Source organism: Periophthalmus magnuspinnatus, chromosome 20 (assembly GCF_009829125.3).
Source record: "Periophthalmus magnuspinnatus isolate fPerMag1 chromosome 20, fPerMag1.2.pri, whole genome shotgun sequence".
NCBI classification, from domain to species: domain Eukaryota; kingdom Metazoa; phylum Chordata; class Actinopteri; order Gobiiformes; family Gobiidae; genus Periophthalmus; species Periophthalmus magnuspinnatus.
This window is the reverse complement of record NC_047145.1, coordinates 17,925,792-17,940,652: the sequence shown is the minus strand read 5'-3', so window position 1 is coordinate 17,940,652 and position 14,861 is coordinate 17,925,792. Positions and strand designations below refer to the sequence as shown.

Genomic DNA, 14,861 nt, shown 5'->3' with positions numbered 1-14,861 from the left:
CTCTGTAAGCATGTGGTTGAGCTGCAGCTCGTCTGCTCACAAAAACTAAGAAATGAGAGCACATCGCATGTGCTGTGCAGGCTACACTGGCTCCTGTTCATATCGGGCAAAGCTCAAAATGTTATTGATTGTGTTTAAATGTCTGGACTCTATGAGAGAGTCTATTGAGGGAGTTACTGCCGCCCTATACTCCACCCAGAGCCCTGACTTCAGCTGACCAGCTCCTGCTGTGCACAACCAGGCTCAAGACCAGAGGTCTAAATACTTATAAAACAGGCTGTGCTATTGGAACTAAGGTCCTCAATCACCTCATGTATGTCGATGATCTTGTAATCATCAGCTCTTAAAATTCTGAACAGAATATGGCAGAAAATACACACAAGTAAAACATAAAGTTTAATCCCACAAAGAGTAACATAATGACTGTGAGTAATAAAGAAGAATAAAAATATGAACTTTCCTGTCTTTAAATTATGTGAACAGCCTCTTGAACCCACTAAAGAGATGATGTATTGTACCTTGGTCACTTTGTGACAGATGATTGGCAGGATGACAGAGACATCAAGAGGCAGTATTGTAATCTGTGTGCCCAGGCAAACATGAACATTTTGTATGTGTTCTGATGATGTTAAGTGCTCTCTGTTCAGAGCTCACTGTTTCCCACTGTACACAGCCCCTCTGTGGTGGAATTATGGAGGTGGGACTTTCCTCAGGCTGTGGTCTACAATGATGCCTTTAGGATTCTGCTGGGGGTGCCCAGATGGCACAGTGCCAGTCAGCTGTTTGTGGGCGCTGGCATCTGCACCTGTGAGGCACTGCTTAGACATTTAACATACACATTTATGCAGCGCCTGGAGGTGTCTGAAAATGCCATTATAATGACTCTGAGCAAATCTCAGATGTGCTCATGTCATTACACCTCTGCTGTGAACGTGGTTGAATTTGGTTGCCTTGTACATATATCTATATCTATCTATCTATCTATGTCTGATGTGCACATGCATGTACTGAAAGCCAAAATATGAATACTGAGAAATCTTAATCTCTGCATTTATTCACAGAATTCTACATTTTTTTTAACAGATGGCAAAACTAGGTTAGGGCGATAAGAAGTTATAACAGGTTATAGTATATAAAAACAGCACAGTCATAAAGCTAAGGTCATTCCCATCTACGTTCATGCTCGCTAGTTTAAAATGCAAGCCTAGCAATATCCTCTGTCCTTCAATGAATCGCCCACTCATAAAAGTCACAGTAAAAGTGTGCTGTTCCTCCCTTAAATCAGCAGATGTACTCGTGGAGCAGGGCACATAGGTGGAGTTAGCACGCTGATGGAGCAGACAGACTGTGCAGTTGGTGATGGAGGCATATGGACTATAGAGGCAAAAGTTATAGCATTTGTAAAACCTGGGCCTTCCTCACCCTGCTGCTCATCCCTCAGGAAACTTTTAATCCTCTACATTAATGCAGCACAGGTAGACCAGATAAGGAGACATGCTTGTGTGGGTGCAGCAGAGGAGCAGGAGGCAGTCTGTATATACTGGTCTATATGAGTAAGGGTTCAGGCAAAACATTATGACGACCTGCTGTATGTCTTTCTTCATTATAGAACACCTAGCAATTTTCACATTGACTTAAAGGAAAAATGTACCACTAAATAGCGTGTTAAAGTGCATGACAGCTTTTGATGATGCTCTAATGTTTACTTTATTTGCTGAGAAAATACTGGTGGTAAATATAAATTCTAGTTTTATACCAGTCAAAAAGCAATTAACGAACAAACACAGAAGAAGTACAAATGTTGAATATTACAAAACGTAAAGAGTTCTGTTTTGGGAGTTCCTTATTGATGACATTACTCTACAGAGAATTTTACCCAAAAGTTTGACACAGTTTGGACATAAAATACACATGGATTTTTTTTTATACTTTAAACGTGATTTCAACAAAATAAAGGGGTTTTCAGATAATTGTCAAATAATAGTTTCTGTGTACAGTAAAGGAGTTTTGGCGCAGTGTATAACATGGTTGCTAGGTAACAGTTATGGAGTTCCTTAGTGTAATGTCATGATTTCCAATCAGGAAGTAACAATTGAAACCTAAAAAATTGCAAAACTGGGATAAAAAAATGTTATTATCTTTTGTAAAATCTGAAATGTAATGATCTTAACTGTGCTTTAGTTAAATGAGTAGTCTAACCTGTAAAATGCACTTTAATTGAACAGAATATTAGGTATGGGATGAGACACATCACAATACTGACTTTTGATTTTGAAAAAATAAATAAGTAAATAAATAAATAAATAAATTCACATTTTTTGGCCTTATGCTTTTTTAAAAAATTATTATTCTTTTTTTTAATGTATTTTAGAATTGCTTTTTGGAACTAAAGCTTGTCAAGAGGTGTAACTCAACATATTTAACCCCTTTTTATCCTATCCAAATGTAAAAACACAGGCCAAAAATCTCACAATCTCACAATCTATTACCAAAAATGTGAAATTATTATGGATAAAATACAATCATTCCCTCCCAGTTGAGTTGCTGGATGCAGTTTATCCATGGGTTTCAGAGTGATCAAAATCTAGCACCAGTTCCACAGTAGTTAACAACTCAAACAAAATCGTATATTTTTTAAATGGGAAGTGGAAACCTATGAATAAGTTATTTCGGTTTGCTCATTGCTATGTTTTAAAATTGTTTTCTTTAAAGTTTTATCCTGTACTATAACTCATAAGTTGTAAATATTTAAATAAACGTTTACACATTGCCATTTTCACCTTACAGTTGTATATTATCTTGCAGCTCTAACCCAGGATATATGGGAAACACTTGTGCAGAAAACAAATGCAATCTGAAGTCGGCCTTAGGGTCAGACTGAATAGCAACACTATTTCATCGGGACTATCTCTCCCCCTCCACCACTCCTCCCTCTTTCCTTCTCTTCACCCTCTTTCCCTCTCTCTTTCTCTCGCTACTCCTCACTGTGATATCCCTCTATTCCTCTTGGCAACAGCTCACTGATTAAAAAAATGTGGTTGACCCCGCGTAAACCCTGGTGCGATCCATCCGAACCCAACGGGGAACGAGTCTCCCCCTGGAAATGACTGCAGACACAACAGGCTGGGTGATAATATCCCTTTGAATCGTTTGCAGCCAAAGAACACACATTATGAAATAAATTATGAAGTAAATATTCAAGTTAGGTCAGATGTGGAAGAAGTACTCATAAATACAACAAGTTTAACGACCAAATGGTATTGCTAAAGTGCTTTTAGTATCACTATAAAAGTCAAACACATGCACGGGTTTAATCTCACTCCAGAACGACAGTATTTTCAACAGGCCAGTGCTGCCAATAGCTGATTAATGGGAGTTATAGATGTATTACTGTTATAATAATCTACAGTTCTCAAACTGTGGCACGTGGACTTCTCGTTTTTGCGTAATCTGGAGTCAGTTTGATCACATTTGCTGTTCCTCTTTGGGTTAGTCTGTGTTCAGTAGTGGAACGTATCAAAGTGAATATAGTAAAGTACTGTTCTTAAGTAAAAATTGTAGGTATTTGTAATTTACTTAAGTGCATTTTTAAGTGGATGCTTTTTATTTTCTACTCCACTACATTTTTCAACTGGACTGAAAAGTAAAAGTACTTTTTATTCTTGTTTGAGACCTACTGAAAAGGCACGTTCACACTTTGAGCAAACAAAATAAATCCAATCCAAATAAAAACAGCTAGAAATTGATTGAATTGCTTCAGTTTATCAAAATTCAGCACAAACCTTTAAATCAAAATCTGTACATTTGAAGCCTTATACGACCTCAGAATCTCAGTTTACTCTTTAAGTACATTTTTAAAGGGGTAACTTAATACTTTTTTCATTCATATTTGTTGTTTTTGCATCGGTATCTGCTATACTTTTACTTAAGTAACAAAACTGAGTACTTTTTCCACCACTGTCTGTGTTTAGAACTTATGTAGTCCTCTCTTTAGACCTTAGACCTGAAGTAGTCCTGATAAAGACCTGGTTTAGATCTGGTGGTACTCGGAAAGTCAAATCTTTGGAGTTTAAGAACCACTAGCCTTGATTACAAATAGTATCACATATAGATCCATAAGATAAGTTTAACTGAATCCTGATGCAAATTTAACATAGAAAAAGTATGCATTCTCCTTCCATCAGTCTCATGGGAAAATCAAAATGAGTACATGTTGTTACACACTATGATTAAACAAAATGGTGGCTACATAATTACTGTTATTAGTGAATAATAAGTATGGTCCATGTCTTACCTTGGACCTGGGCGGCGCTCGGATGTACCATTTACAGTCCACAGCCTCAGTGGCCCCAGCCTTTCCATCCCTGGTGATCTGATGTGACTCCACTATCCCCTCTGGTCCCACCATATCATACTGACACGCTGCAACACACACACACACACACATAACACACACACACACAACCGAGCAAAAACACAAAACACGTGTTCAAATCCCCACACAGGAAGAGAGAGAAAGAGAGGAGGAGAGACAGGATGATAGATAGAGAAGTATACCTACAGGGCAGAGGTGGAGGGACACCCAGGTCGGAGAAGTCTGGATCTGAAACACACAAAAACAACATTTATTTTTAACCCACAAATCACACAGAATTTGCTCGACCTCTTTTGAAGAATACGTGAAGCATTTTAGGATAACTGGTAAGTCCTCCATTTTGTTTTTTGTAACATAACAGTACTTTTTCTATGTGATAATGCTGATGCTATTTCATAACAACACACTGAAAACTTATGAATATTTCTATACTTTTACGTAAGTACCATCACATGCCAAAAACAGTGCATTTTGTAGTGTTTTTCTCTGAACTTTGAAAAGTTTCCTCAAAGGTTTAAACATGTTTTTTGTTAAAAAGTTGCTGCAAATTACGTCAACGGAGCCAGTCTCTGTGAGGCGTGTTACCGCTCTCTTGCTTATGAGTCATTATAAGACTTTTTGTGTCCCCGTGGATTCAACGGCTCGATGACTTCAAAATCATAATCAGTTTGTTTGTGTGATTGTGTAGGCAGGTCAAAATAACAGAGCAGATTTGAGATACATTCTAGAGCTGCGCTGTTGAAGATAGTTACACAGAAATACAATAGTTTATCCAACTTCATTCTGAAATAAATCAATTATGGCTGATGGTAAATGGATAAGCAAGACACAACAACATACTGTAAATACTAGAAAGTAGAAGAGTATTCCAACTGTTGTCCCATCTACTACAGTATTGATATTTAAGAGTACAGTAGCACGTGTAACTCTGTGGAAATGGCACAACACCTGTATTATGTGTGGAATTAGAAAGTTAAAACCATACTTCAGAACATTCTCCACATAGACAGTTTTTTGTCTAAATGTTGCATACTGGGACTTTAAAGGTGCACTGTGTAACTTTTGGTGGAGACTACACTACTTGCTTGTTATGTCTTGAGATGTTATTTGCCAGAAATGTTCCACAAAATGGCATTAAATGTATCTTCATGAAGTCAATAAGATCGGCAGAGGTGGCATTGAAGGAATGCATGTTTTTCAACGCGTCGATTCAAGGCAAATAGAAATGATGGACTCCCAACCAGAAACGTTACATAGAGCAGCTTTATTTCAGAAATAAAGGAAAAATGCTGTTTCTTCTGTGTCTTATTGCAACTACTGAGTGACACAAAAGTTCCTATAAAAGACTCAAGTAAGGAATATAGTAATACAATGAGGACAAATCTGTGTCTTCAGCTGCAAACACTGCATTTAAAAAGACATAGCTGCTCATCAAACACATAAACAGGACACACTGACACATGAGAAATAAGCAAATCTTTAAAGCAGTACTATGCAAAATGGACTTTTCTGAGCTTTTAGCCACATTATAGCTGTTTCCTCTTCTCATTTACCCTCTCGAAGTTGTCTTAGAGTGATTTGTGCACGTTTGAGCAATCTTCAATAGTTTAGTTTTACCTACCAATCTTCATTCTTCAATTTTATTTTCTTAATTGATGATACAAGTAGGATTCGGCAGCGTCGCATAGTGATTTTGGTCCAAATTTGTAAAAAATCTGCAGACTTATTCATTTTATTGATTTGTTTTAGACGAATATTGTGATTTAAAATGTGCAAATTATAACACAATGATCCACGGGGGTCATGGATTATAACTATAGAGCAGACACAAGCACAATAGGTCTTCCTTAAAAAAAAGAGCTTGGTAAGAATATGTTATTTTGCAATGCAGTGCAATTCAGCAATGCTCTTAACTGCAGCAAGCCATCTGAGTGAAATTACATTGCAAATTGGTAACATTATGGCCCTAAGTACGACAAAGCTGGTTCCATTTGATTCCTATGGCGCAGTGTGAGACCCACTTTGAATTGTGCGTTCCTGTTTTTTTGAGGAGACATCTTGCAGAGGAAAGGGTCCCGCATTACTGTGAGTGTGGATTGTTGAATGAAGCCGCAGATCTCTGACTGAGCTCAGTAAGAAAAAAACAGGTCAGATTGCACAGGAGGAGCACTTCTAAATGTCACACTTTTCTGTCTGCAGACTCCTCATTTTGAAGACTAGACTCGTCCTGTACTTCGAATAAAACACATAACCACTGGGATAACAAAATACATGAATAAAACAACAGTAACACTAATAAGTATTACTCGAATAGAAGTACACAGCACCAAAATGAACTGGACAAGGCTGTTTTTTCATGTATGCTTAATGTAAATCTGGAATCCATCAGTACTTCTGTGTTCTAAACCAGGTTTGTGGTAGGCCAGGTCTAGTCCTAAACCTGGACCCGAACAAAGGGCAAATTCACAAACAGAATTCTAAATATAAGACTGAAACCAAAGAAAATGAAGTATGTTGATGTAGTGGATAAACTTTACCTAAACGTGGCAATAGAATTTTGCCGTTTCCCAGCTGGACAGGTTCCAGGTGCTTTCTAGAACAAAATAAATCACCCCTGACATTGACATTGTGTAAAAGAGGAGGTTGTTTATTGCTTGATGAATGTGGGTAAGAAAAACTCCGAAGAACAAAGTGAAAGTGAAGACTAAGTATCAGAGGAGGTGCTTACAGAGCACTGCACAGATCCTCTTAAGATTCACTACTGATTAACTGCTGCTTTCAACTCAGGCTCCAACAACCCAATCTGTAAAGTGGTGTGTGGGGAGGATTGACTCATTTAGAAATACAAACAGCTTTGGCCTTGAATAGCTACAGAGGTAACTACAGAGACTTTCACTGAAAAACATAATGTTGTTTTGAGTGTGCGAACAATTCTTGGTGTTCTGTATATTCAGTGCAGTGGCTCAACTAACTTATTTAGTTCCTAAACAAATCCCCAGAGTCAGCATAGTCAAGTCATTATTTTATTATGTAGATGGATTGTCTAAAAACTGATGAAAACAGCGCAAGGCCAAGACTTTCCAATGTGGTCCCTGAGTGTCCTCCTCTTTCTCCTCTACTTGGGTAGATTCACTTCCTCTGGCTCATCCTGAGGACCAGTTTTGTGCTGGGAGCTCCATCAGACGAGCTGCTGGACAGAGGAATATACACCAGTAGGTACTATTACAGCAGCCAGGGGCCGGAGGGGGCCTGGTTTGGGAACCACAGGATTTCATCTCTGCTGTTTGCAGATGATGTTGTCCTGATGGCTTCTTCGAGCCAGGACCTGCAGCAGGCACTGGGGCGGTTTGCAGCCGAGTGTGAAGCGGCTGGGATGAGAATCAGCTCCTCCAAATCCGAGGCCATGGTTCTCGACCGGAAAAAGGTGGTTTGCTCTCTCCGGGTGGGTGGTGAGTCTCTGCCCCAAGTGGAGGAGTTCAAGTATCTCGGGGTCTTGTTCACGAGTGAGGGAAGGATGGAGCGGGAGATTGACAGGCGGATCGGTGCAGCGTCTGCAGTGATGCGGTCGCTGTATCGGTCCGTTGTGGTAAAGAAGGAGCTGAGCCGGAAGGCGAAGCTCTCGATTTACCGGTCAATCTACGTTCCTACCCTCACCTATGGTCATGAGCTTTGGGTAATGACCGAAAGGACAAGATCGCGGATACAAGCGGCTGAAATGGGCTTCCTCCGCAGAGTGGCCGGGCGCACCCTTAGGGATAGGGTGAGGAGCTCGGTCACACGGGAGGAGCTCGGAGTAGAGCCGCTGCTCCTACACGTTGAGAGGAACCAGTTGAGGTGGCTCGGGCATCTGCTCAGGATGCCTCCTGGACGCCTCCCTAGGGAGGTGTTCTGGGCATGTCCCACCGGGAGGAGGCCCCGGGGAAGACCCAGGACACGCTGGAGGGACTATGTCTCTCGGCTGGCCTGGGAACGCCTTGGGGTCCCACCGGAGGAGCTGGAGGACGTGTCCGGGGTGAGGGAAGTCTGGGAGTCCCTGCTTAGACTGCTGCCCCCGCGACCCGGCCCCGGATAAGCGGAAGAAAATGGATGGATGGATGGAGGTACTATTACAAGATGGAGGATGCGTGAACATTTAAACACGTGCCATTTGATACTGCAGGCCCACTAGAAGGGTTTGACATGGACAAGGCTATTTGGTCATACCCGCCAGAACGTTCCCTGAATGCACGGACAGGATGGGTCCCACAGGAGGTCATGGAGATGCCTCCAACACCAAAAGAATGCAGCTCACTGTACACAAGGTATATATCCAGAGAGTACGAGTGTATGGAGGTCGAGGAAGATGGGGAGATCTTTAATGAGCCTCCACCAATCACCAAGCAAATGGGACAGCCCAAGGAGGTCCAGGAGGAGGACCAACCAGAGGAGGTCCAAGAGGAGAAGGACCACACAGTCAACTGCTGGACAGAAATTGATCACCGGATTGAGGGCATTTTTCCTGAGAATACTGAAGACTTTGAGAGCGAGGCAAGGTACTGACCTCCCCATGTATGATGATGTATCTTAGTGGTTTTAGATTGACAATGACAACAAGATGCACAGTATAATCTCCCTGAGGGTCTTGACGACAGTGAGAGCCAAGAGGAGGATGTGTCACCTCCCTGGAACAGTCCAGAGGAGGTGGTGAATGACACTGGTGAGGAGCAAGGGAGCACCACTTCCTCTCATTACTCCAGTGTCCACTGTACACTTTTGGCAGCCAGGACCAGGAAGTGGTATTCAAAGTCCAGCAAGAGGAAGATCTTTGATTGTCAAATTTGCAGTTCAGCCTCTAGGAGGCACTAAGCCCCTTAGAGTTTGAAGTTGTTTTGTTTGGGGTTTTTTTTAAACTTCATTTGTCCCATAATGGGAGAATTGTAGTCTCCAATTAGTACTGTGATGGAAATCTACTGTTAAAAATACGAACAAATACAAAAAAACAAAACAAAAAAAAACCCTCAGCTTATTTAATTTAATTAAGCTACTTATGATTAGCTGTATGTATCATGATTTTTCTATTTAGCATGTACATAGATAGAATGAATGAATTTCAAAATCAAAACTATTAAGATTTTTTTTTTTTTTTTTTTTTTTTTTTTTTGTCAAATTTAAGTACTGAAGTTAGATTTTCATTCAGTCAGTAAAACACTGAAAAGCCTACACAGAGTAGTTATGGAGGAGTTAACCTTGAAACACCTTGACTTCTATGTACTATGTGTATTTTTTCTGATAAATAAGATCTGCTCCTCATACAGGAGACAGGCAGCAGACGTCACATGAGCGATGCCAAAATCAAAGTGGAAGACACTTAATGAAACAGCGACCTTCAGGTCACATGTGCTGCTCCAATGAGAGATTTATTACTGGGCTTTGGCATCACTTAACCCATTCAATCCCAAGGCAACACATCCTCATAGGACGCCCATACACATCTCTGCTCCTCTGATAGGTCCAGACTAAAATGGCAACAAAGGGCTAGCCCAAGGAAGCTGCGAGAAAACCATAAATGTATCATGTGTGACCCCTGACCTGTTTTACAGAGCTGCTCCTGAATTTCAATCAGCAAGCTCCACTGGTTTCAATCATCCATCATGGCCTCTCCTTCTCTGCCCTTCTGGATAAATCAATACGATCAATTAGACAGATTGATAAAGTGATTGATGGATCACAAAAGCATGGGCTATTTCAGGGCCATGTCACTGAAGTGGACAATTTATGGATATCTTGACTCAAGATCTTCACTTCTGAGGCTGAAAGATCAATATAATGTAATTCTTTTAAGACATGTTACATGTGCAGCTATCTATTTGTATGTTGTGACGTGAGATTAAACCAAAGTCTGTTTTATTTCAGTAATCCAGGCTGATCAAGTCTTCAGTTTCATTCCACCAACGGTGCTGAGTTGCCTTAGTAACAAGCACACAGGTCAAACCTGGTCAGGACCAGACATGGAAGTACAATAACATATGGAAGATGAACCAAATATGATGTTGTATTGTTTTCTATGGCCTTATTTTCATTGGCACGCAATGACAATTTTCCGACATTACTTCCTCAAGAGGAGCTAGCACCTCTCAATTGTGTGACAGAAACGTGCATTGCATGTCAGTTCTGACCAGTCAGCGCCATAGTGGCTACGAATATGTATTGGTATCGTATCAATACTCAAGTTTTCACATTCATACTTTTTTTTTTTTTGTCCCCACATAATTCCTTACATTTAGAGTGTTTTGGCTCATTTGATCAACAAGCCGCTCGTTTCTATCAGCATTTATGCCTTATGCCTCTTTCCTCCTCGCTCACAGCCTCAGAGTTGTGTGGTGTGGTTGTCCGGTGCTCATAAAGGGACTGCGAGCTGAGAAGGAATAACCTAAAGACTTTTAAAGACTATAACACAAAGGTGCATGACTCCACTGTTATAAGACCAGGATCCTAAAATGCCCAGTGTGTGCAGCTGTAGTGAGACGAGGGAGAGGAGGGACATGTCTTGAATAAACTCAGAGATGCACAAGTCCAGATGCATAACTTCAGACACAACAATTTTTAATAATATGATCAATACCAAAATTAAAGTATTGCACAGCTCTACTAATCAAATTCGCACCAGGACAGTGGGGGCGTGTCTTATGCTGTTCTCCTTATGGATCTATGGGACTAGACTGTTATTTTTGCTTTGTTGCCTAAAACGCCTTAAGAAGCACTTAAATGAAAGGTTTCAGCCCATGCACACACTCTATATTACTCTTCTCTGAAAAGAGATAAAATATGACTTTTTATTCAGATGTCACCTGAGACAGGATGACCAGCCGTATGCTCCAGGGTGAAGGTAGAGGTTATTTACTTTCAAAAAAACATATTTAAATATGAGAAATAGAGAAACATAGTGCCATGGAGACAGCTGTGGAAACATAGCCTTTTTGTCTTTTTCATTGGGCACTGCAGTTTTCTATGACAGAAGTGAGCAGCCTCATTTATTTTATTAAGGGGTTTAAAATGTCCAAATTATAACATGATAAATCGCGGGTGTCATAGATTACAACTATATAGCAGACACAAGCACAATATGTCTGCTTTAAGTGACTTTGATTAAATACCCTCATATTAAAGTTATCATAGCAAATAAACAAGACAAAGTGATCAAAATGCAGTGAAATATGGAGCCAGTATTCCATGTGTGGTTGTCAGGGCTTATGCTACAACAAAATAAACTAAATCTCCCCAGGGAAAGTGTTCACAGCTGTTATTTCAAAATTTATTTCATGAAAATTTACTTCACATTTTGTTGGCTTTCAGCAAATCCACAGTGTGTGAAATCCTGAGCATTGCATCATATCCCTGGCCTCACAGCATAACTACCTCAGTCATTTTTTGGCCAAATCCCATCTACTCCCATTCTACTCTCCAGAGGCTGCTGCATCTCTAGGTGTTATTGGCTTCGACTTCGGCCAATCTGAACTATTTTTTGCAGTTGCAGTTCCCTTTGTAGTCTATAATGTCCATATATTTGTTATTTCTGTAAATTCAGCTTACGCTGATGTTATTCAGGGTATTCTGCTGCATGCGCTGCCCTCAGAGAACCCTTGAACACAATAGTTCAGGACACATTCTCATGAGACCCTGCTTCTCATTGCTTTATGGAGTTAGTTATTGTGCAATCTGCAATAGGAAAAATGAAAGTGCCCAGAATATACCACACCTCTCCTTTGTGCTTTTAACCATGTTAGAACACTGCCCATCATGAAGAAAGTTACCTGGAGTTGTTTTCATTCATGTAGGGTTGAGTAACCCAACCTTTATTCACAGTGACTGATTTCAGAAGTGGATTTTAGCTCTAAGTTTATGTTCATGGCTTTATGATTGTAGTTTCTAATCATTTGACTAGTTCCACCATCCAACTTTGCTTCATAAAATGCCCCATAGAAAATGCACACAATGTTACTGCTGCAAAAAAAAAAATCCATCATGGTTTATATAGTAATAAGATATCAGCTTTTTAGGACGTGTAAATCTGCAGTGATTCATGTATGTTTGAGCGATTGTTAATCACTTACTTTCAAGACACATTTTGCCAATCAACTACCATTTTTACGCCTAATACTTACTTTGTTCTTATATTTATTTTCTTAATCAGCTATACATGTAGGATTTGACAGCTCTATCCATTGGAGGTGCAGCTGCATGACTCTTTGTTGTGATGACGTTTGCACCGACATCAGCTCCTACTGGGCACCGCGGAAGTCAGCGGACTTGTTTCTTTTATTAAGTCATTTTAGGTGAATATCATCAAGTCCATATTATAACATAATATTATAACATAATGTTCCACAGGTGTCATAAATTATAACTATAGAACAGACACAAGCACAATAGGTCTTTTTTAAGAAACTGAAACATATCTACACCAGTCAGACTAAAGGTTTTGATCACCAGTCTGTTTTCTAACAAACTCCTTCAAATCCTTCTACTCCAACACATTTACTTTGACAGGGGTAAAAATTAGATAATGTGTTATTCAATTTACTTGTCAGTGTCCATAATTTTGTGCTTGATTTGTGCTGATTTGTGAAATAACCTAACACTTGTTGTTTTATTGGGTTAAACTGCCCCCAGAAGTAAACACGAGCAGCTTGCAAATGCCACTGCAAATTTACTTGTCAACTTGCTTCCGAAATGTGTTTATAATACTTCAAGAGCACCAAAGGTAATTCGGTCTGGCAGCTCGACAGAAATGTTCATTACCAATTTGTTCCGGTAAAAATAAGCAAAAGCAAAACAAATGTGGCTCTTATTAGCAATGTTCGGCAGAGTTAAACGCCATTTCGCGAAAACTGAGTGGAAATGTCTGGAGATATACCTATAATAACTGAACAAACTGTAGATTATTATTGACCTATTCTACCAAAATACAATTTAGTGTGAATTAATAAGATAGGCACAACCAGCGTACAAGCTAGCACAGTACCAAACTCAATTTCCCAGTAACCTCGCTGCTTCCCTCGCACTCGGCGGTGACATTTAAATAAGCATCTGATTAATAATCTCGACTAAAGTGGTTGATCAAGTTAATGAATAGCTGCCATTAATCACACTGGCACAGCTGTGGAAGGAGTTTGAACGACAGACGGTGAAGCAGAGGAGAGAAAGAGGAACAATTCAGGATTCAATTAGCCACGAACAAGGAGATAGAACAATAGCTTTAGAGAAGGTAATTGGGATACACTCCTTATATGTCACTCAGACTTCAAACCCAGGAACTTTTTGGTTTGTTTAGAGACAATGCCCTGGATTGGTTGGGGGATCTGAACCTTCAAACTTCACATTTAGCCACAAAACTTTGGTTAATGGTGAAAATGAATGTTCTACAAACTCCCTGTGTGCCTCAAATACCATTTAGGCAGGTTATACATCTGACATTTGCTTTAGGAGTTAACCTTTTGTAGTTGGACTTTATTCCACAGATTCAGTACAAAAGTCAAAGGAATAGCTAAAATAGTTAAATGGAAATGGGAAAGTTATACTAGTAGTTTCCAAAGTGGGGGTCAAGAGACATGAGTTTAGGGCTGCAAGATGGTTTCAAGATATATTTTTTATTTTATTTTTATTTTAAATACAGCATTTATTAAACCTTATGACACTTAATAAGTAGAAATCAATCTTTATCAATGTAATTTTGCAGTGCGGGTGTGTTACATTGTTTTTTTTTTGAGGGTCCCAGCATCAAAAGTTTGGGAACATTTTTTATATTTTTTATGTCGTGATTTGCAAAGTGATTTGTCATAGTTTGTTTTTGTACTTTTTATTGAGCCAGATGTCCTTCCCGACACAACCTCCTGAATAGAAATATGGTTCTTGCACTAAATTACACTCTCTTGGTTGGATTGTCGACACCTTCAGAGCGTACCAATTTTACAATAATCCCTAAAAACGCATTTTTTATCGTACGAAATACAAACGGCTGAACTGAACGGGGTCCGGCGTTCTGTTAGATCTGCTGTCCATGTGGAGCCCAGTGTCACTGTAGCTCACACAGCAGCCACACATCAATAAGCCGGATAAGAACTGCCCTGCACTGGCCACAGAGGAACGCTTTAGCAACAACACAATAGGACTTACATTACAATGCTTTTGCCCTTGACCTGCATTTAATATACAATGTACTGTATAAGAACCCAGCCATACTCTCCAAGGCTTTGTTCACGCTAGAAAGCCTGAAAATAAATACAAATACAAAAATATCCTGACATAGAAAGAGTCTCGCATCTAATTGGATGGGCTGCAGTGGACCAGTGTGTTCCCGTAAAGGTGTTGAGTCATGAAAAGTCTAAGAATGTGGAATTGTGCGTCGGCCATTTTGAGTGGCGGATACATTACCAAACCTGTGTGATCTCTGCCCTTGTGAATGAACTGCGGATCCATGTGATACATTATTGATCACCATAAGGAAATA

At 39.8% G+C, this 14,861-nt stretch overlaps 1 protein-coding gene across 3 annotated transcripts in view; it reads right to left on the bottom strand.

Annotated features, from left to right (window-relative positions):
* Positions 1-14,861, bottom strand: part of neto1l (neuropilin (NRP) and tolloid (TLL)-like 1, like) — an 86,987-nt gene that overhangs the window by 23,298 nt on the left and 48,828 nt on the right. For all 3 annotated transcript variants that reach the window (XM_055229956.1, XM_033985881.2, XM_033985880.2), the window contains exons 5-6: positions 4,562-4,603; positions 4,295-4,422 (exon numbers count right to left, since the gene is read on the bottom strand). In XM_055229956.1, the coding sequence (XP_055085931.1) occupies positions 4,295-4,422; positions 4,562-4,603 (170 nt within the window). The remainder of the gene's footprint in view (positions 1-4,294; positions 4,423-4,561; positions 4,604-14,861) is intronic.